This window comes from Ursus americanus, chromosome X (assembly GCF_024610735.1).
Source record: "Ursus americanus isolate L20-20 chromosome X, mUrsAme1.1.p, whole genome shotgun sequence".
NCBI classification, from domain to species: Eukaryota; Metazoa; Chordata; class Mammalia; order Carnivora; family Ursidae; genus Ursus; species Ursus americanus.
In genome coordinates this window covers 60,812,676-60,835,499 of record NC_142164.1, presented here as the reverse complement: position 1 = coordinate 60,835,499, position 22,824 = coordinate 60,812,676, and the positions used below count along the sequence as shown (strand labels likewise).

The following is a 22,824-nucleotide window of genomic DNA, read 5'->3' as shown; positions in this document are numbered from 1 at the left end:
TAATAAAAAAAAGTAAAAAAAAATCTTTCAAAATTTAGAATCCATGTTGTAAATATGAATCAGTATATTTAAGTAACAAAACTGTCTATAAGAGCTTTAAAATTATTTAAAGGTAAAACTTTAACATATGTTTGTGTGTTATGATCACATTTGAGGTTCAAAAATGCCTTGTGAAAAAGGCAAGACAAGTATTATTATTACCATTTTACAAATGAGGAGGCTGAAGATCAGAATTTACGTCACTTGCTGAAAGTTACACCACTAGTAAGAGAGACCAGATTAGTAACCAGGTCTTCCAGCTTCTAATTTAGTGCTCTTCTCTCACGCTATAGTTACTGAATAGCAGAAAGCTTAGAACGCGAGAAATGAGGACTGAATGTTTTGATAGATACTATGTTTGATCTTCACCTCAAATAATGAAAAAATGGTAAACGATAAAAGTGTAGATACTGCCAAGTCTCAGGTATGTTAAAAAGTAAATGGGCACCAGTTAGTTATACTATGCCTCGGAGGTTCCTCTTTCTTTTTGTTTTGAGTGTTTTCTTAAGGGGTTACAACATTAGAAGTGATAAAATAGAAATAACACGCACATGGCAGATTTAGATAGAATCCTTTCATAGCTTTTTCTTCACCATTATCATTTATTTCTTCTGAGGTAAGTTGCCTTTTGAAACACAGAATAAAGAAACAGACCACACTTCAGCAAAAGCTTGCCCATGAATATTATATTTCAGCCATAAACAAGTTGTTGTGTTTTAAGAACAAAGCTTCCACTGTAACATAAAACCCACTGTAAACATCTCCTTGATAGTCCTGTCAACATGCCAATAGAGAAGAAAAAGTATAAAATAATAATAAAACTTGTATTTAACTTCCACTCATAAATGCATATCATAGAGCAAAATCTCTGACATAGTTATATAAATATAAGTACTTCTTAAAACAGCTTGTAATATCAACATTCAAATTTTTCAGAAATCCACTGTAGCCTGTTTTGATCCCAATAATAAGCATGTAGAAAAGTAGAACCCTTTCCCTCTTCTTTAGATAAATTTTAAATTACTTCTGTTCATATACGGGAGTGCCAGTTGTCTGGTTTTGAAGGAAGAATTGTATGTCATGTAGGGAGAGAATGCCCTGTAAGAACTTCATTAAGCAACAAAAACGCCACCATTATCTTTGAGGGCCTGGGTCAGGAGCAGAAGATAATTGGACGCAAACTCCCTTTTGACCAAGTTCATATTTCTAGTTTCCAGACTGCACATCGCATGGAGTCTTTGCATGGGTTGCATGGATACTAGGGTGTTCTAGCACTTGCATATTCTGTTTTGGAAGAAATGGCCCTACCTTGCCTAGTCAGTCAATACTACAAAGGAAGAGAGTGACAGGACATTTTATGTAGCTCCTGGGTCATTCCAGTTCTCATCTGATGGCATGCATGCAAAGGAATATGTTAGGATGACTGGGGACTAATTGCTAATTTTGTATCTTCAAAGGCTAGTTCTTATCCTTTGTGAAGCTTTTATTTGAGGGAAAAAACTTTGGTCTCAGATCCATTTTTTACAATGCCAAGACAAGAATATTCTTCACCTTTCAGTAAATGATCAAAAAACCACTTATGATTTAGTTAATAGTTGTGGACTGAATTTTTAACACTTAAAATATCTTCAGGACCTGTAGCAGCGTGGATTCATAAATGAGATATGTTTATAGGCATACATTCAGTTAAGTATTTGTAAATTATTAATGGAAATACTCATTTTTATTGTAGACAATTTGAGGTAATACTTGTTTGGAAAACTCTTTTCATTGATTTCAATGGGTTTAAATTATTCTTTACATGTTTCTTCTCCTTTTTCTGGCAAAGAGGCCTTTTTCTTGGGTACGTAAGTCACACTGGACAAGGAATGCTTTCTAAATGTAGAGAGTCTTCTCCTAAAGTTCCCCCCTGAAAAGAAATATAGGAGAGGGTCAAAGCAACAATTTGATGCAGCCAGAGACAAGGTTATGACCACTGACTTTTGCATTCTAAGAACAGAATCACAGGCTTTAGTTTCATTGTGTAAAAAATGAAGGTGAATGGTGCGTTGAATATGATATGGCATGAAGCTGATCAAAAAGGCGGCTGTCACAACTATGATCATTCCTATAGCTTTTTTACGGCTTGATAGATTTTTCTTCATTGAATTTTTAAGTAAGGTTAAAATGATCATTGTGTAACAGACAATTATAACAACAAAAGGAATAATAAATCCGACTAACAATGACACATAATGCAAGACCAAAACATGATGTTTAGCCTGATTGTTCTGTGGAGGCTCAAAGCACTTGGTATTATTTTTCTCATCTTTGTAAGATGTGGACATTAAAAATGGAGAACTGGCCAGAATCACAAAAATCCAAATGCCAACGCACACAAACCTGGCTTTCTTCTGTGTGACCAAATTAATGTTCTGGACTGGAAAAACAATTGCAATACACCGGAAAAAGCTCATGGCTGTCATAAAGAAGATACTACAATAGAGGTTGACATACAAGGCATAGGTGCTGAGGCGGCACAAAAAGTCACCAAAAAGCCAAATGCCTTTGTGAACATAATAGACTACGCGGAGAGGCAGCGTACACACGCAGAGCAGATCTGCTACTGCCAAATTAATCATGTATACTTGGAAAGCTGACTTCTCATTATATGTTTTTATGAGGACATAGAGCACAAAGCTATTGCCAAAGAAGCCCACAACGGAGATCATAGAGTACAAGGTGGAATACACTTGATTGCGGAAGTCATCAATAGTGTCACTGCACGTGTTATTATTGGCAGAAGATGCTGTCAGATTCCCGACTCCATCCATGTTTCTTTAGGAATGTCTGCTTGATGCCTACAATATATATATACATATATATATATATAAATTCTTGTCAATTTTTATCAGACAATAAATTACAGGAAGTACTAAGATTTCACTTTATATTGTCATTATATATACTTTTTGCCCATGGCAGGAAGCACAAGTGGTGGGGCAATAAAGAGGGATTCAGCTGCACCTTGCCTCCAGGAGAAAGGTTTGCATCCTACAGGCATCAAGAAAACTCTTTTCCCCTCCTTTTCCACCCAAGTTTGCCTAATGGACTTCCTCTTAATCTTCAAAACCTAGCTAAAATAGCTCTGCTTTTTCTTTAAGTCATATTACTCTAGTACTATTCTGTAAATCTTCCTTTTAATTGAGTTTTTCTTTCGATAAAAGCTTTAAGGATAGTCGTTTTTCATAAATATAAATATCCACCTGTCTATCATCTATCTATCTATCTATCATCTATCTATCTATCTATCTATCTATCTATCTATCTATCTATCATCTATCTATCATCATCATCATCATCTATCTATTGGAAGAGCATTGAATTCTCTTGGAGAATAAAATCTAGGTGAAAATACTTGGTTGCTTGAAGAAGAGGGCTTCCTACATAACATCTGCTGGTTGATGCTCATCTAATTGTTTTAATGAAGGAAAAACATTCTGAAGAGGTAAAACACATTTTTAAAAAAATCTGCACCAAAGTTAAGGCTCTGAGGAAAGATGTAGCATAACTAGTTAAAAGATACTTTCTGGGTAAGGATATTGTAGCTGTTTATTCTTGTTCTCTTCCTAGACTCACTCTCAAAGCCATACTATTCAACCATACATGGTCGTTTCTTGTATACCAAGAGGTTGTTATTGGTCTAGCTTAGTTAAGCTACATCAAGATAGTTAATTAAGGCAGTAAACAAGCTCTGATCAGATAGATTTAGGGATGAGGCAATGTGGAAATAATGATTTCTAGTGTTCCCCCAGGATTTTTTATTCTTTAAGAAAGTGAGAGCAACTCATCAATATAGAATATGGTGGATAATTTTTTGTGTGTGGATAATCTTTGCTTGAAGTCTGATTTCTTGGCCTTTTACACAGCTCTTTCTCCCCAGTAAAAGATAGAGTTGGGTTTGTAAGGTGGAAAACTACTTGGACATGCAAGAACTCCCAGCAATGGAACAAACAGCTATGGTGGTGCTTGTAGGTGGGATATAACTTCCAGGTTTACTACTGATAACAACTTGGCTAGTTGTTTCATTTTTTCCTTTAATTAAAAAATGTCATGATTTTTCACCAAGAACTGTTGGTATATGACAAAAAATTGAGGATGAATCATTCTGAGGGTGGATATCTAAGATCAAAGAGAAAAATGAGTTGACTCTTCCCAACTTCTGCATTATTTCTCAGTTTGCTTTCCAGTTACTTGCCTCTTTCACCATTGGTTCCCCGAACTTAGGTGCAATTGTGGAAAGGAGGGAAACTGCCTAAACTAAATGAAGTCTTTTTCTGTTAGGCCTGATACTAGGTTTTCCAAATTGGTCAGAGTTATGATGAGGCACTAGATGGCGCTGTGGAGATTTTTGATTCTAACCTTTGTTTTAAGAACTACACTTGAGGGGGGGCACCTGGGTGGCACAGTGGTTAAGCTCAGGGCGTGATCCTGGTGTTATGGGATCGAGCCCCACATCAGTGCCTGCTTCTTCCTCTCCCACTCCCCCTGCTTGTGTTCCCTCTCTCGCTGGCTGTCTCTATCTCTGTCAAATAAATAAATAAATAAATAAATCTTAAAAAAAAAAAACGAACTACACTTGAAAGGTATTAGACAATTACCATCTGTCTTTCTTACCACCATCAATCCTCATTACATCCTTCTAAAAAAACTCTAGAAAAATTTTCCATATATTGGAGCTTCTTCCAATTCTATCAGATTCTGTTCTAAAACCTTCAATGGTCCCTGAGGACTTTCAGAATAAAATCCAAACTTCTTGGCCTGATAATTTAAGGCTCTCTATAGTATAGTTGCAACTAAATTTTCCTAGCTTCTCTCTCACTTTTTTCCTTTGCACACCCTATAGTCAATGAAACAACTATTTTACTATGCTAGGGATATGTACTACATGTTTTCTCACCTGACTGTCTTTTTTCATGCTGTTTCTTTTTCCTGAAATACTCTTTCCTCCATCTAGGTATATGCAAAAACTACCCACCCTTTAGCTCAAATTACACTCTTTTTGGGTGTAAAGACTTTCAGACTTTCCTCATCCCCCTTCCAAAGTAATTTCTATCATTTCCCCTTCTAGGGAACTCTAAATTTCTCTTTCAGATCAATGATTTGTATTCATATGTTATCTTCCCTTCCAGACCATCTGGTTGATATATAAGAAGGCATGTCACACAGGGCTAAGACATATATACTTAGACCATAAGTGCTCAATAAATGCTAATTGAGTGAATGAATAAATGAATGATGAACAAGTTTGTCATTTTAAAGTATTATTTATCATTCAAAACCACTTACAGTTATCTTTGCATTCCAGTATCATTTAAAATCTTTTCAACCTCAGAACCTAAAGTAAAATTGCTTCCTAAGGTATTAAGGAAGTAGCTAAATCATAATGCTAACTGTAAGATTAAAAAACATACATATCTTGACACAGAATAATAATTATTTGTTTTTCTGTTAAATATTATAAATTTGACATTCCCAGATCTTTGAATGAACGGTGCCAAGTAAAACTGATAAATAAATTAATGCACAACAGATGGTCATTAGTCCCACGAATAAACTTTTCAGTCCTTACAGTCAAAATAAGCTTTGCTAGTAATGTTGGTATTTAGGTTCAATGGTTTATTTATAACTAAATCAAGTCAATGACTTATATTAGGTCATAAAAAGAAAATTGTAAAACTTTCAAAAAGTAATGAATCTTAGAGGGGTAGAGATCATTTAGTCTAAGCCACTCATTTCACAAACTACAGCTTTGCTTGTCTTAAACAGCATTTAATTTATTTTTATAGAATTTACTGTGATCCCCAAATAATAAGACCCACACCATATGGATTCAGAGATACCTAAAGTCCTATCCCTACCTTCAAGCGGCTTATAGTCTGGTGGGGGAGAGGAGTGATAAGTCAGAAGTATGGAAAGATTATGATACAGTATGGTAAGAACTATCTTAGAACAAAGCAAATGGGCTATTAATTGGTTAATATAAACAAGCAATAAACATGCATAAAATTAACTTTTTGTGCAGATGACAAAGGAATTTACTTTGTTAAGATAATTTGCAAGTTGAAGAAATAAGACTGATTTAGAAAATGGAACCATACCTCTTTCTGACACTGCAGTGCCTTTCAAGAATGCTCCTAGTTAGTGGTCAGTGCTTCTTATGATGTAATTTCAGATGAAGCCTAAGATGAAATCACAAGATTGAAAAGGAAGTCAATGACCTTAGAAGCAGTCCAGAAGGGTCATGGGAACTTACTGGCCTTAAGTACAGATCCAGGGTGTGTCATGGGACATCACAGCTTTACTGAGAGATTTAGGGCTAGTTATTGGATTCTATGCTTCCTTCTTTCTCCTACATTCATTTCTACATCCCCGGGGGATAGGGGTGGAACTTGCAATGCGGACCAGGGCTGATCACAGATTTTTGTTGCTGTGTGCAGGAAGCTTCTGTATCTAAAGATGAATCCAATATTATAAAAATACCTCTCTCTTTATGAAACCATGATATTTCCCCTATTTTCTCTTCTAAACAGTTTGTTATTAAGTTCAAAGAGGAAATAATTTGGAAGTTCATATCCAAGGATCTAACTTGATAGGAAGAAGAGTTAGAACATTAAAAATATCAAATATATCTGTCTGGAATGGCTTGGGGACAGTTTTCCTTGAAGGAATGATGAATTAGAAGACCTTGGACCCTTCTTCCTAAAATTTCATAATATCAGTTATTGTTTTTATCACTGATATGTTATATATTATATACCTTCAGAAATCAACTATTTTGTAGTTTATATTATTAACTTTTCATGAGTATATGCTTCTTCTCTTCAATTAAACTATATCAGAAAATTTAACAAAGTGTAACGAATCTCCAAGAAACGAATAAAGAAGGGCTTTTGTGAAATGGTAGCAAACTGAACACCCCCCCCCCCCGCCTCCAAGTTTGTATTCCCCTATGGCAATTTTCATCCCTGTCTGCAGGGACCACACAGGCTGGCCACTTCCCATTTATCTGTGGCCTAAGTACCTACAAATAAATACCTTCCAGTTTATTCTTAGCAAGTATAAACACACCAGACCTTTCTAAAGGAACTCTGCTGAAAACAAGAAAAAAAGAAAAAAAAAAGGAAACCAAAAGGAAAATAAAGGAAATTAAAAATATGAAACATAGGCAAGTTTTAAAAGTAGGAAAACGAACCTACAGCTTTAATATTGCTGTTTGAGTCCACTCTGTATTCAGATAATCATTTTTTAGATCTTCTCCAATTTATTTTCCCTTTCTGAATTTTCCTCCTTCTTCCGGTAGGGAATTGATACAGGTAACTTACTACTAGTCTGGGTGAAGTATGAGCTGCAGGTGGGGAACTAGTCAAACTGAGTTGGCTTTTATATCTTTTTAGTCAGTCAATAAACTTTTTTTTGTTTTTTTTTTAGCTTGTCCTAGGTCTCTGTAATCAATAAAGGTATACTGACTATTGACTGAAAAAAATCTCTGAACCTAAAATTATATGATTTCATTCATCTATGGAGAAAATTAACTTTGCTCTGTCACAATTTTATGTTTAGACAAAGCTTATATTTTTTCCTTGTGTTGAAAGAGAAAGAAAGTTTGTGAATTTCTAAGACCAATCTATGAGAAGTGTAATATTACCAGGCTAATGTACTAGTTATCCATATCCATGGTAGCTGTACAATTATAGTTTAGTTCACTGTACATGCCCAAGTGATTACATGTCACATTGTCTGGGCAGCAGTGTTTCCTCAAGTTTGGGATTCTGAGGTATCTTCTATTATTATTATTATTATTTTTTTTTAGAAATTCTGAGCTTTGCATATAACAGGCACTCCATACTTTCACTCTTTGCCTTCCTTTTTTTCCAGTTTCCTAGAGGACTCTTGTCTCTGACAGCAGCTTCTGCCAAAATTGGATTCCACCATTCTTATCGGGTGATTGCGTGGGTAGACATCAGGCAAAAAAGTAAAAGTGTGGATATGTGATTTTTGATTTTAATTATTTGATTCAGGATTTACTCAGATCTTTTATTTGGATCACCTTAAGTCCATGAGTGTGTGTGTGTGTGTGTGTGTAGCCTCCATTGAACCTATAACCTGGTCAAGCTCCAGTGAATGAGGGAAATAAGAGACTCAGAGATAATCTGAGAATACAAAGTCCCAATTCCTATACCATGCTCTTTATTGTTGCTGCATTAGAACTACCTATGAGTAAGAATGACTTATACATTTTGTGCTCCCTAAGTGTGGTCTGGGTAGAGCTGGTGATCTGCTTACCCAGGCTGGTGTCTTCTACTAAATGAAGATGGTAATAGTGCTTCTTCTTTTATTTCTAGTCAAACAAAAAGCCATTCCTGTTCCTTTCAATCCAATTTAGTACATATCTCCGTTGAAGTCCTGCAGTGTTTTGTTTGTATTTTGCTTGACAATTTTCATTTATTGTTTTGAGTCATAGTCATCTCTCTGGTTTTTCAATGTAGACTTCTTCACTATTCCCACCCCAATTCCACAGGACTTAAAGAGCAATAACCAAGTCTTATTCTTCCTATATTTCATGTTGTAGACAGTTTAATGTGTTTTAAATATTGGTTGATTTGAATTAATCAATTTTCTATATACTTTCAGTAATGTCTTATCAAAATCAGAGGGAATCCTTGCATGGAGCAAAACAATGAACATGGTGGAAAGTTTGTAAGACTGATAGACACAAGACCTGGATCATACCTCAGGCTATGGTGGATGATTAATTGTGCGATCTTGAGTAAATTACTTCCTCCCTGTGATCTCTTCACTTATCTGCAATTCAATAGGTTTATATTAGATATCTCTGAATTTCCTTTCAGTTTGCCATTCTGTAAATCTGTTAAGGGCAGGGTATCATTTTCCTTGGTTTAGTTTAATCTTAGAACAAACCAACAACAACAACAAAAGAGCAAGTAGGATGAGAGATCTATGACTTTAGTGAAGAGGACTTGATTTTTTAATAATGTTATTAATAATGCAAATAATGTTTGCAAGCTTGATTTAAGTCTAGTAGGTGTTCCCTGCATTTTAGGTGAATATCTGAGAGAAATACTCAATTCCTCTTTGATCATATTAACTTCTCAGGATTTGGTCAGGCCCTCTAAAGGCAACACAGAAGTTCTAGCTTTGATGGTGGCTTCTAAACTAAGTGCTAATCTTATGATGTGAAGTCGTCCCACTTTCTAGGGCATCTTTCTCACTGGCCTTACCCCTTTTGTTATACAATAACAAGTTACAACATCTCTTGTTCTGGCAGTATTATCAACATTCTTTAGGTCTTCTAACAGAGAAACTTTTAAAGTCATCTTTGTTGTTTCCTTTTTGTCATCTTTTGTATGAGATGCCCATCATGCCTGATCATACGGTGTTAGGGTTCCAGGACCAACAATATATCCATCCATATCTTGGCTAATACATGAAATCTATCCTGCAAAGTATCTAAAAGCCTTAATTTCTGTTAAAGTGACTTTATCTGATACTGAATTTTCCTCTTTTTCCTCTTTATTTCTTTTCATTACTGCTACTACCTCTCCATTTGTGGCTCTCATTACCTCATACATAGATGACATAATTACCTGCTTTTTACATGCACCTTGTATTTTAGCCATGCTGAACTGTTTGTAATTTCTGGACATGTTTCTCATACCCCATTAATTTCAGGCTCCTTTGTCTCAAAATCATCTTACACACTACTACACTGGTCATTCTTTCTTTAAAAAAATTTTAAATTATTTTTCACACTGGTCATTCTTTAACCTTCTGTTGCACTCGTTTTTTTGGCTGCTCAAGAGACTACAATGACTATAATAAAATCCCAACCCTATATTTCAGGCAACCTCCTTCACAATCTAACTTTAGTTTCCTATCCAACCTTCTGTCTTACAGAGAAAGGTAACAATGACAGAAGCCAAAGAAGTATTACTAGTTGGTGAAAGAAAAAATCCACTAGTAAGTACTAAGGAGAGTCTGGGGCTCCCAGAAGGAGAGCTCTGAAATAATCTGTGGCATCTTTTTGGATGTACGGTTTTCTCAAACTAAGATATGCTGTAGAATGAAAGTGACAGCTTAATTATTGGAATAGTGACTCTTGGCAAAACTTGGGTCAGGGACAAGGTTACCCTGACATGCTAGTTTAAAATTCTGATTGTTTTGACAGGCATAGTCCTTGAGTGTAGTATAGGGACCCACCAAAGTAAGCCAATATTCTTGCTCTTCAGGTCACTGATTTTTTCTCCCTGAGAAAAATGCCTTATGGTACCAAGTGATTTTTTTCTCCCTGAGAAAAATGCATTATGGTACCAAGGTTTAACTTGTTCTTAATGTTATCCTGTCATCATTTACAAGTATCCATGGTTTTTACCCAACTCCTTCCCCAAGGCCCACCATCAGCCCTGCCCTACTTGAACCATCTTTTGAGCAATGAAACCTCTATTTTGACCTTGTTATTTAGCAAATCTAAATAAATCATAAAGATTTTTTCCTTATAAGTAATATCTTGAGAGGTAGTCAAGTATACTTGATGTTTCTAATAACCCTAATCAGGGAGAAACCAGGGCCAACTTTGATCAACAGAATGACAAGTGGGAGTTTGTTTGTGTTCTGGCATTTGGACTCTAAAATGATCTTAGGAGATGACCTTAATTCTGAAATTTGGCTCCCAAAAGACTGTGAGAAAATTTTTGAAAACACGCAAACAAGAATAGCTGTATTAATCTAAATTTGGGGGATTTTACACTATTGATTGCATTTTGTTGGAATAAAGCAAAATACAGATTTTTTTAAAAGATTTTATTTGACAGAGAGAGACAGCAAGAGAGGGAACACAAGCAGGGGGAGTGGGAGAGGGAGAAGCAGGCTTCCTGCTGAGCAGAAAGCCCAATGCGGGGCTCGATCCCAGGACCCCGGGATCATGACCTGAGCCAAAGGCAGGTGCTTAACGACTGAGACACCCAGGTGCCCCAAATACAAATCTTTTTACTTGGGAAAAGGACTCACTTATTTGGGTTATTAAGTGCCCAAGGAACCAAAATAGTCTGCATTAGGAGAAAGATATACATTCTATAAGGAACAAGAAGATAATGTGGAAATTTACACTGAGCCTACTTTGTTTTCCAAAATATAGGAAGACAGTGAAATAATTCAAAATTAGAGGAAAAAGAACATGGTTGATCTTAAGATAAGTTGGTTTTAAAAAATGTATGTTTTTGAGAAAAGTAGATATGAGTTTTGGTGTTGAGGGGTTCTTCAGTTTATATCAGGGAGAAGCAAGAGGACTACGGTTGTTTAAAATACCCAAAACTCCACAGTGAGGTTATAAACTCACTTTATTTTAAAGTTTAGAATTTGAGGGGTGCCTGGGTAGCTCAAGTCATGATCCCAGGATCCTGTGATCAAGCCCCGCATTGGGCTCCTTGCTCAGCAGGCAGCCTGCTTCTCCCTCTCCCTCTGCCTGCCACTCCCCCTGCTTGTGCTCTCTCTTTGTGTCAAATAAATAAATAAAATCTAAAAAAAATAAAGTTTACAATTTGAAAAAATGTCCAAATAGAAAATATTTATATTTAAGAATAATCTTAAGGAAGAATGTGGTCATTGATTTTAAATGTTTCCAAAAGATGAAAGAGAAAGTTCATAAAATGGTGACTGGATTTGGTAATTAGGAGGCCAGTGGTGACCTTAGAGAATACATTTACAATAGAATATTAAGTTTAGAACAAAAATACAAGAGTTAAAACTTTTAATGAGACTTTTTGGTCTCTATTTAGATAATCATTATCAATAAAAAGTGAAAAAGGACGAAAGAAGATATATTAGTTTTCTGTTGTTGTATAACAAATTATCATAAACTTAAAACAACACCCACTTATTTTCTCTTAGTTACCATGGTTCGGGAGTTCAGGTATAAGTTATCTGGGTCCTCTGCTTAGGGTCTCACACAGCTGCAATCAAGTTGTTAGCCAGAATTCTGACCTCACTGGAAGCTAAGGATCCTTTTCCAAGATCATTGGTTGTTGGCGGAATTCATTTCTTGTTACTGTATGATTGAGGCCCTGTTTTCTTGCTGACTGTTGTCCAGGAACCACTCTCAGCTCCTAGAGTTCACCCTCAGGCCCATGACACATAATCCCCTTCATTTACAACATGGTTATTTGATTTGCTTTCTTCCAGGATATCAGGAGAGTCATCGCTCTCTTCAAATCTTTCTGAATTCTTTCCATGAACTTTAGGCCTTTTATGGGTTGGGGAGCTGGTCTTCTTTTGAAGGGCTTCCCTGATTAAGTAGTGGTACCCAGGATAACTTCTTGTTTGGTTAACTGAAAACCAACTGATTGGTACACTAACACATGAATGAAATTTCTCATATTCATAGTCCCATCCACACTCAAGGGAGGTGATTATATAGGGTTTGTTCACAAGGAAGGAAGAATCCTGGAGCCATCTTTGACTTCCACCTACCAAAGAAGAAATGTCTGGAGGGAATTTCTAGGGAGGAAAGTGTGGCCCAAAGGCAAGCTAGAAAAATCTGCAAAAGAGTGGTAGCCATAGAAGTGTGGATTTATACATAGAAATGCAAGGATAATTGGTTAAAGTTCTTTAAGTGGGTGCTCATTTCATCTCAGACAATTTTTTTTTCCTGGCATGGTGGGAGTGAAACACTAGTAGTCCGCATATAAATGGTCTAACAGAAAAAGATGATCAGAAATCTTTGCCTAGAGTCCAGGTGAAGTCCCCTGACTAACTTATAGGAAAAGCTAACTGAAGGTTTCCAGATAAAGGCAAGAGTTTTCAGTATGGAAAGAAGCTCTTATAGAAAGGCACGAAATGCCATTAAATAAGTATTCAATGGGGAAATAGATCATCCAGTTGCTCAATATTGGGTAGCCTTTAGTGTGGAGGAAAAAACTATACATTATTTCCATAAATATTACAGAACAGTAATGCAGTTACATTCTTCTCAGGAATATATACATTTTTGAGACTTTGGCAAGTACATCCCCAGGTATCAACTCTTAGTGAATAGAGTGAATTGGAAGTGGTCTATGACTATGTAAGTACATGGCAGATTAAAAGTTAACTAAATTTAATTTAATTGAACAAAACTCTTCCTGTTTTAATTATTTGATTAATGGCTTATTGTTTGTCATGAATAGAAAAAAATGAATTGTCTGCTGAGTCGTGTCTAAATTACCTCAAACTATTAAATATTCAGCTAAACTTACTGAGGTTAAACAGAAATTTTTGAAGGATAGGGCTAGAAACTGAATCTCTAAGTTTAACTTCTATATCTACAAAGATCAGTAAAAATACAAGATCAGTTTGTAGTAAATACTAAAAGAGGAGCAGGAATATGACAGCAGAGTAAGAGGCCCACAAACACAACTAGATAGCTCTCAAATCATCCTAAATACTACAGAAATTGACCTGAAGATGGACAGAAAAAAACTCACAAAAAAAAGGGAGAGGAAACCGAATTGAAGAAGGCAGGAAGTGCTGAGACGTGATTTAGGGAAGAAACAGATTGCAGGTGTTGTGGAAGAGAAGGAGCCATGGTCCTTGGAGAAGGGCAAGAGAGAGGAGCACACAAGGAAATGCATGAGGAAAATGTTTCCCCAAAGTCATTGGTGTGGAAAACAAGAGGGGCTGAATTTCATGAGTTCTTACAACCAGTAGGTTTGCTTAAAGCCTAGAATTTAAAAGGTCAGCAGGCTTGGCTGGGATAGAACCCAGAAGGCACTGCACTGTTCCAGGAGAGAAGACAGGCAAAAAACCTGGGGTGGGGGGCAGGCAGACAGGGTGGAAACAGCAATCTAAAGAGCATAAAGAGTACTTGGGGCACACAGTGGGGAGATTATTTGCTCTTCTCAGAGCACATCACTGAGAGGCAGCATTCATGGTGATGTATCTCAGGGAAAAAGGAGCTGGCTGGCAACATTTCCCTCCCCCACCCCTCAGCATAAACACAATGGCACCTACAGGAAATAGCACAGCATTGACACTGGCTGCCTAAATTGCTTATACCAACCCCACTCCCCTGTGCTCTGGTGGAACTGCCCTTCTTCGTCATGCTTTCCTCAGTCCTAGTGTGGCAGACCCCTCCACTAGAAGATCAGCACTAATCCCTGTGCACACCATTTTCCAGACCAGAGAGTTTTGTAAGACTTCAGTTCCAGTACAGGTGGTGACAAGTCTCATTTCACAAGCAGACCGGAGCACACCTAGCTAAAATTTTCCACAAAGGCCAGGGACCAAACACTGCCCACAGCAGTCAAGAAAAACCTGCAGATGACAGTCTCAAAGGATAGAGAAGCCAGAACAGAACAGCAGAGAACACGCAACAGACACTGGAGGCATTTCCTGAAGCACCAGGCCCTGGGCCCTACATGATCTCTTCTTCATAAGGCCATTACTTTAAGGAACAAGAGATATAACTGGTTTTTCTAACATAGAGAAGAAAACAGAGACTGGGACGAAATGTGAAGACAGAAGAATTTGTCCCAAAAGAAAAAAACGAGATAAGGCCACTGCCAGAGATCTAAGTGAAACAAATATAAGTAACATGTCTGATGGAGAACTTAAAGCAATGATCATAAGGATACTCATTGGGCTTGAGAAAAGACTAGAAGACATCAGGGAGACCTTTACCATAGAGATAAGGGAGTTAAAAAAAATCAAACTGATGAAGAGTACAACAAATGAGATTGGAAACAAGCTTCATGGAATGAACAGCAGGCTAGAATAGGCAGAGAAACAATTAATGACATAGACAAAGTAATGGAAAGAAATGAAGCTGAACAAAGGAAAAAGAAGAATTATGCAAAATGAAAATAAGCTTAGGGAATTCAGTGACTCTGTCAAATATAATAACATTTGTATTATAGGAATCCCAGAAGAAGAAAGAGAAAAGGGGGCAGAAAATTTATTTGAAGAAATAGCAACTGAAAAACTGTCCTAATCTGGGGAAGGAAAGAGACATCCAGATCCAAGAGACAAAGAGAACTCCCATCAGAGTCAACAAAGTAAGTTAACACCAAGACATACTGTAGTTAAATTTGAAAAGTGATAAGGAAAAAATCTTAAAAGCAGCAAGACAAAAGAATTCCTTAACTTACAAGGAAAGACCCATAAGGCTAGCTGGAGATCTATCAACAGAAACTTGGCAAGCCAGAAGAAAGTGGCATGATATATTCAAAGTACTGAATGGGAAAAATCTGCAGCCAGGACTCCTCTGTCCAACAAGTCTATCATTCAGAACAGAAGGAGAGATAAAGAGTTTCCCAGGCAAACAAAACCTAAAGAAGTTTTTGAGCACTAAACCAGCCCAGCAAGAAATATTAAAGGGGGCTCTTTGGTGGAAAGGAGAGACAAAAAGTGATGGTATAAAGGCAGGAAACTCAAAAGCAGTAAAAATGAATATTTCTATAAAAATCAGTCAAGAAATTCACAGAAAAAGGATATGAAATATAATAACATACACCAAAAATGTGACAAGGAGAAGAAAAAAGAATGGGTTCAAACTTGAATGACCATCAACTTAATATGGACTGCTATGTGCATAAGAGGTTATATACACCTATAATGGTAAGCATATATCAAAAACCACTAAAAAATATGCAAAGAATAAAGAGAAAGAAATCCAAATTTATCACTAAAGAAAATCAGGAAACATGAAAGAGAGAAAGACAAGAAATGATCATAGAAAATCTCTAGAAACAAGAATAAAAAAATAAAATGGCAGTAAATACCTATCTATCAGTAATTACTTTGATGTAAATGGGCTAAACATGCCAATCAAAAGACATAGGGTGTCAGAATGGATAAAAAATAAGACCCAAGTGTATGCTGCCAACAAAAGACTCATTTTAGACCTAAAGACACTTGCAGACTGAAAGGGAATTGAGAAACTGTCGTGCAAATGGATGTCAAAAGAAAGCAGGAGTAGCAATACTTATATCAGACAAAATAGATTTCAAAACAAAGACTGTAACGAGACAATGAAGGGCACTATATAATAATCAAAGGGACAATCCAACAAGAAGATACAACAATTGTAAATACTTATGCACCCAGTATGGGAACATCTGAACATATAAAACAATAACAAACATTAAGGAACTCATTGATAATAATATAATAATAGTATAGGACCCTAACACCCCACTTACATCAATAGGCAGGTCATGTAAGCAGAAAATCAACAAGAAAACAATGGCTTTAAATGACACATTGGACCTGATGGACTAAATAGATATATCCAAAACATTCCATCCTAAAAGTGCAGAATACACATTCTTTTCAAGTACACACAGAACATTCCCCATAATACATCACATATTAGCCCAAAACACAAGCCTCAACAAATTAAAAAATATCAAACTCATACCATACATCTTTTCTGACAAGAATGCTATGAAACTAGAAGTTGACCACAAGAAAAAGTGTGGAAAGACCACAACTACATGTAGGTTAAACAACATGCTACTAAACAATGAATGGATCAACCAGGAAATCAAAGAAGAAATTAAAAGTACATGGAAACAAATGAAAATGAAGAGCACAATGATCCAAAACTTTTTGGATGCAGCAAAAGCAGTTCTAAGTGGGAAGTTTGTAGCAATATAGGCCTACCTACAGAAGCAAGAAAAATCTCAAATAAACAATCAGCCTTACACCTAAAGGAGCTAGAAAAAGAACAACACACAAAGCCTAAAACCAGTACAAGGAAGGAAATAATAAAGACTAGAGCAGAAATAAATGATATGGAAACTAAAGGAACAATAGAACAGATTAATGAAACAGGAGCTGGTTCTTTGAAACAATAAAATTGATGAACTTCTACCCAGACTTCTCAAGAAAAAAAGAGAAAGGATTCAAATAAAATCAGAATGGGAGGAGAAATAACAATCAACAAGACAGAAATACAATCAGAATGTTATGAAAACTATATGCCAACAAATGAGATAACCTGGAAGAAATAAATAAATTCCTAGAAACAAAAAAATTACCAAAACTGAAACAGGAAAAATAGAAAAACTTAGAGACTGAAAATCAGCAAAGAAATTGAATCAGTAATAACTCCCAAGAAACAAAACTCCAGGAGCAGATGGCTTCACAGGTGAATTCTACCAAACATGTAAAGAAGAGTGAATACCTATTCTTCTCAAACTATTTCAAAAAATGGAGAATAAAAGAGAACCACCAAATTCATTCTATGAAGCCAGCATTACCCTGATACCAAAACCAGATAATGACACCACTGAAAAGAGAACTAAATGATGAGAATGAAAATGATGAACATAGGCACAAAAATCCTCAATGAAATACTAGCAAACTAAATCCAAGAATACATTAAAAAAATAATTCACCATGATCAAGTGGGATTTATTCCTGGGTTGTAAGGGTGGTTTAATATTTCCATATCTATCAACATGATACCTCACATTAAGAACATACCTCAGCATAATAAAGGCCATATATGAAAAACCCTCAGCTAATACCGTCTTCAGTGGGGAACAACTGAGAGCTTTTCCTCTAAGCTCAGGAACAAGACAGAGATATCCCCTCTCACCACTTAAATTCAACATAGTAATGGAAGTCCTAGCCATAGCAATCAGAAAACAAAAAGAAATAAAAGGCATTGCAATTGGCAAGGAAGAAGTAAATCTTTCACTATTTGTGGATGACATGATACTCTATATGGAAAACTTGAAAGACTCAACAAAGAAACTGCTAGATCTCATAAATGAATTCAGTAAAGTCACAGGATACAAAATCAATGTACAGAAATCTGTTTCATTTCTATACAGCAATAATGAAGCAGCTAAAAGAGAAATTAAGGAATCAATTTCATTTATGATTGCACTGAAAACTATAAGATACCTAAGAATAAATCTAACCAAAGAGGTGAAAGATCTGTACTCTGAAAACTGCAAAACACTGATGAAAGAAATTGAAGATGACACAAGGAAATGGAAGACATTTCATGCTCATGGATGAGAAAAGAAATACTATTCAAATGTCTATACTACTCAAAGCAATCTACACATTTAAACTAATCCCTATCAAAATACCAACAGCATTTCTGGGATGCCTGGGTGGCTCAGTTGGTTAAGCGCCTGACTCTTGATTTAGGCTCTGGTCGTGATCTCAGGGTTGTGGGATCGAGTGCAGAATTGGGCTCCACATTCAGTGGGGAGTTTGCTTGAGATTCTCTCCCCCTCCCTCTCCCCCGGCTCATGCTCTCTCTTTCTAAAATAAATAAATAAATCTTAAAAAAAATGCCAGTAGCATTTTTTACAGAACTAGAACTAGAACAAACAATTTGTATGGAACCACAAAAAACCCCGAATAGCCAAAGCAACCTTGAAAAAGAAAAGCAAAGCCAGAAGCATGACAATTCCAGACTTCAAGTTATATTACAAAGCTGTAGTAATCAAAACAGAATGGTACTGGCACAAAAATAGACAAAGAGGCCAATAGAACAGAATGGAAAACCCAGAAGGAAACCCACAATTATATGGTCAATTAATCTTGGAGAAAGCAGCAAAGAATATCCAATGGAGAAAAGACAGTCTCTTCAACAAATGGTGTTGGGGAAAATGGACAGCAACATGCAAAAGAATGCAACTGGACCACTTTATTATACCATACACACAGATAAATTCAAAATGGATGAAAAACCTAACTGTGAGACCTGAAACCATAAAAATCTTAGAAGATAACAGAAGCAGTAACTTCTTTCACATTGGTCATAGTACCCTCTTTGTATATATGTCTCCTCAGGCAATGGAAACAAAATCATAAATAAACTATTGGGACTACATCAAAATAAAAATCTTCTGTACAGCAAAGGAAATAATCAAAAAAACTAAAAGGCAATGTGTGGAATGGGAGAAGATATTTGCAAATGACATATCTGATAGTAAAACTCAACACCTCCAGAATGAATAATCCAATTAACAAGTGGGCAGAAGATATGAATAGACGTTTTTCCAAAGAAGACATACACATGTCCAACAGGTACATGAAAAAATGCTGAACATCACTTATCAACAGGAAAATGCAAATCAAATTACGTTACAACGAGATGTCACTTCACACTTGTCAGAATGGCTAAAATCAAGAACACAAGGAACAACAGATGTTGGTGAGGATGTGGAGAATGGAGAACCTTCTTGCTCTGTCAGTGGGAATGCAAACTATTTCAGCCACTGTAGAAAATAGTGAGGAGGTTCCTCAAAAAGTGAAAAATAGAAATACTCTATGATCCAGTAATCTCACTAAAAGGTATTTACCCAAAGGATGCAAAAATACTAATTCAAAGGGAAACATGAACCTTGATGTTTATAGCAGCATTATCTACAATAGCCAAATTATGTAAACAAAAAATTTGTGGAAACAGCCCAAGTGTCTATTGATCGATGAATGGATAAGAAAGATGAGGTATCTATAATCAATGGACTATTATTCAGCCATAAAAAATGAAATCTTGACATTTGCAAGTACATGATAGAGCTAGAGAGTATTATGCTAAGTGAAATAAGTCAGAGAAAGACAAATACCATATGATTTCACTCATGTGTGGAATTTAAGAAACTAAACAAATGAGCAAAGGGAAAAAAGTGAGAGGCAAACCAAGAAACAGACTCTTAACTATAGAGAACAAACTAATGGTTACCAGAGGGGAGTTTGGTGGGGGGATGGGTTAAATACGTGAGGGAGATTAAGGAATGCACTTGTGATGTCACCAGATGTGTGGGGGTATTGAATCACTGTATTGTATACTTGGAACTAATATTACACTGTATGTTAATAACTTAAAAAAATTAAATAAGAAAATATAGTAAGTGCTAGGCGTATTAAGAGGAAATTAAACTGACTTTCTAAAGAGAAGAACCCACTAGACTGATTTAAAACTTTAAATTCTATCCTTCATAACATAATAATAAAGCAGAAAAATGTGGTATATCTATAGAACTTACTACTTTATGCCTAATACTATATTCAATTTATTAAAAATATATTCTATACCTCTATTATTTCTATTTATGTACTTGGCTCAGCTCTTCTCACCTGAAGCTTTTAGGGCAGGTAATATGACTTTCTCATCTTTGTTTTCTCAGCAAGCTTAGTCCAGACCTTGGACATGGTAAGCCCTCAAAGGTGTTAATGATTAGTATTGAATTGGCAGGAATATGTTTGAGAATGATATTTGATCTGTGTTGTTCTGAGACTAATATAAGCCATATTTCACAGGTTTGGCATTGGCCCACCACTGTTACTGATATCCTCAATAATAGGCAAGGAAACATAATCATTATTTTATGCAGATGTTACCAATTCATAGGTAGGAGTTAGAATTTTGAATTACTTTGAAAAATATATAAAAATATATAAATATATATTTATATATATATATTATATATAAAAATATATAAAAAAATATAACATTTATGTGTTAGAAGATGTAACTAAGGTGAATGCCTAGTAAGTTTGTGTAGCTTTCTTCTCTTTCTCTTTCTCTCTCTTTCTCTCTTTCTTTCTTTCTTTCTTTCTTTCTTTCTTTCTTTCCTTTTTTCTTTCAAGTTTTTTTTTTTTTAATTCAGGTTAGTTAACATATAGTGTATATTAATTTCAGAAGTGAAGTAGAATTTAGTGATTCATCACTTACATATAACATCCAGTGCTCATCACAACAAGTGTCCTCCTTAATACCCACCACCCATTTAACTCATACCTCCGTGCCCACCTCCCCTCCAGTACCCCCCCCAGTTTGTTCTCTATAGTTGAGAGTCTGTTTTATGGCTTGCCTCTCTCTTATTTTTTTTCTATGTTCATCTGTTTCATTTCTTAAATTCCATATATGAGTGAAATCATATGGTATTTGTCTTATTTCACTTAGCATATTTCACTTAGCATAATACACTCTTTAGCTCCATCCATGATGTTTCAAATGGCAAAATTTCATTCTTTTTTATGGCTGAGTAATATATTCCATATATATATATTCCATATATATATATTCCATATATATATATATATATATATATATATATATATATATATATATATATATATATATATCCCCAAGAGTTGTTTATCCATTCACCAGTTGTTGGATACTTGGGCTCTTTCCATAATTTGGCTATTGTTGATAATGGTGCTATAAACAGTGAGGTCCTTTCTAATCAGTATTTTGTATCCTTTGGGTAAATACCTAGAAGCGCAATTGCTGGATCATAGGGTAGTTCTCGTTTTGACTTTATGAGGAACCTCCACACTCTTCTTCACACTGGCTGAAACAGTTTGCATTCCAAACAACAGTGTAGGAGGGTTCACCTGTCTCTGTATCCTTGCTAACATCTGTTGTTTCCTGTGTTGTCATTTTTAGCCATTCTGACAGGTGTTAAGTGGTATCTCATTGTAGTTTTGATTTGTATTTCCCTGATGATGAGTGATGTTGAGCATCTTTTCATGTGTCTGATGGCCATCTAAATCTTCTTCAGAAAAATGTCTATTCATGTCTTCTGCCCATTTCTTAACTGGATTGTTTTTTGGGTGTTTGATAAGAACCTTATAGATTTTGGATACTAACCTTTTATCAGATATGTCATTTGCAAATATCTTCTCCCATTCCAAAGGTTGACTTTTAGTTTTGTTGATGGTTCCCTTTGCTGTGCAGAAGCTTTTTATCTTGATGAAGTCTGAATAGTTCATTTTTGCCTTTGTTTCCCTTGCTTCAGGAGAAATATCTAGTAAAAAGTTGCTACAGCTGATGTCAAAGAGGTTACTGCCTATGTTCTCCTCTTAAGATTTTGGTGGTGTCCTATCTCACATTTAGGTCTTTCATCCATTTTGAATTTATTTGTGTGTATGGTGTAAGAAAGTGGTCCAATTTCATTCTTTTGCATGTTGCTGTCATTTTTCCCAACATTGTTTGTTGAAGAGACTGTCTTTTTTTCCATTGGAAGTTCTTTCCTGCTTTGTCAAAGATTACTTTACCATAGAGTTGAAGGTCCATTTCTGGGTTCTCTATTCTGTTCCATGGATCTATGTGTCTGTTTTTGTGCCAGTACCATACTGTCTTGATGACTGCAGCTTTGTAATATAACATGAAGTCTGGAATTGTCATACCTCCAGCTTTGCTTTTCTTTTTCAAGATTGCTTTGGCTATTCAGGGTCTTTTGTGGTTCCATAGAAATTAAGAATTGTTCCAGCTCTGTAAAAATGATGGTGGTATTTTGTAAGAGATTTCATTAAATGTGTAGATTGCTTTGAATTGTATAGACATTTAAACAATATTTGTTCTTCCAATCCATGAGCATGGGTTGTTTTTCCATTTCTTTGTGTTATGAAAGAAGTTGAAGATAAACACACAAAAAATGGAACTTTCATAGTGTTCTAGAGTTTTCAGGTACAGGTCTTTTACCTCTTTGGTTAGATTTATTCCTAGATATCTTATAGTTTTTGTTGCAATTGTAAATGGGATTGATTCCTTGATTTCTCTTTCTGTCACTTCGTTATTGCTGTGTAGAAATGCAAGAGTTTTCTGTATGTTGATTTTGTATCCTATGACTTTGCTGAATTTGTTATCAGTTGTAACAATTTTTTGGTGGAGTCTTTCAGATTTTCTACATAGAGTATCATGTCATCTGAGAATAATGAAAGTTTGCCTCCTTCCTTGTCAATTTGGATGCCTTTTATTTCTTTTTGTTGTCT

General features: G+C 35.6%; 1 protein-coding gene across 2 annotated transcripts in view; it reads right to left on the bottom strand.

Moving 5' to 3' along the window:
• Positions 1-635: 635 nt before the first annotated feature.
• Positions 636-22,824, bottom strand: part of CYSLTR1 (cysteinyl leukotriene receptor 1) — a 38,821-nt gene continuing 16,632 nt past the window's right edge. The window contains exons 2-4 of one of the 2 annotated variants that reach the window (XM_045804480.2): positions 8,812-8,883; positions 6,180-6,260; positions 636-2,879 (exon numbers count right to left, since the gene is read on the bottom strand). In XM_045804480.2, coding sequence (XP_045660436.2) covers positions 1,830-2,852 — 1,023 coding nt within the window. In that variant the 5' untranslated portion in view covers positions 2,853-2,879; positions 6,180-6,260; positions 8,812-8,883 and the 3' untranslated portion in view covers positions 636-1,829. The remainder of the gene's footprint in view (positions 2,880-6,179; positions 6,261-8,811; positions 8,884-22,824) is intronic. The other variant, XM_045804479.2, reaches the window with a different exon arrangement.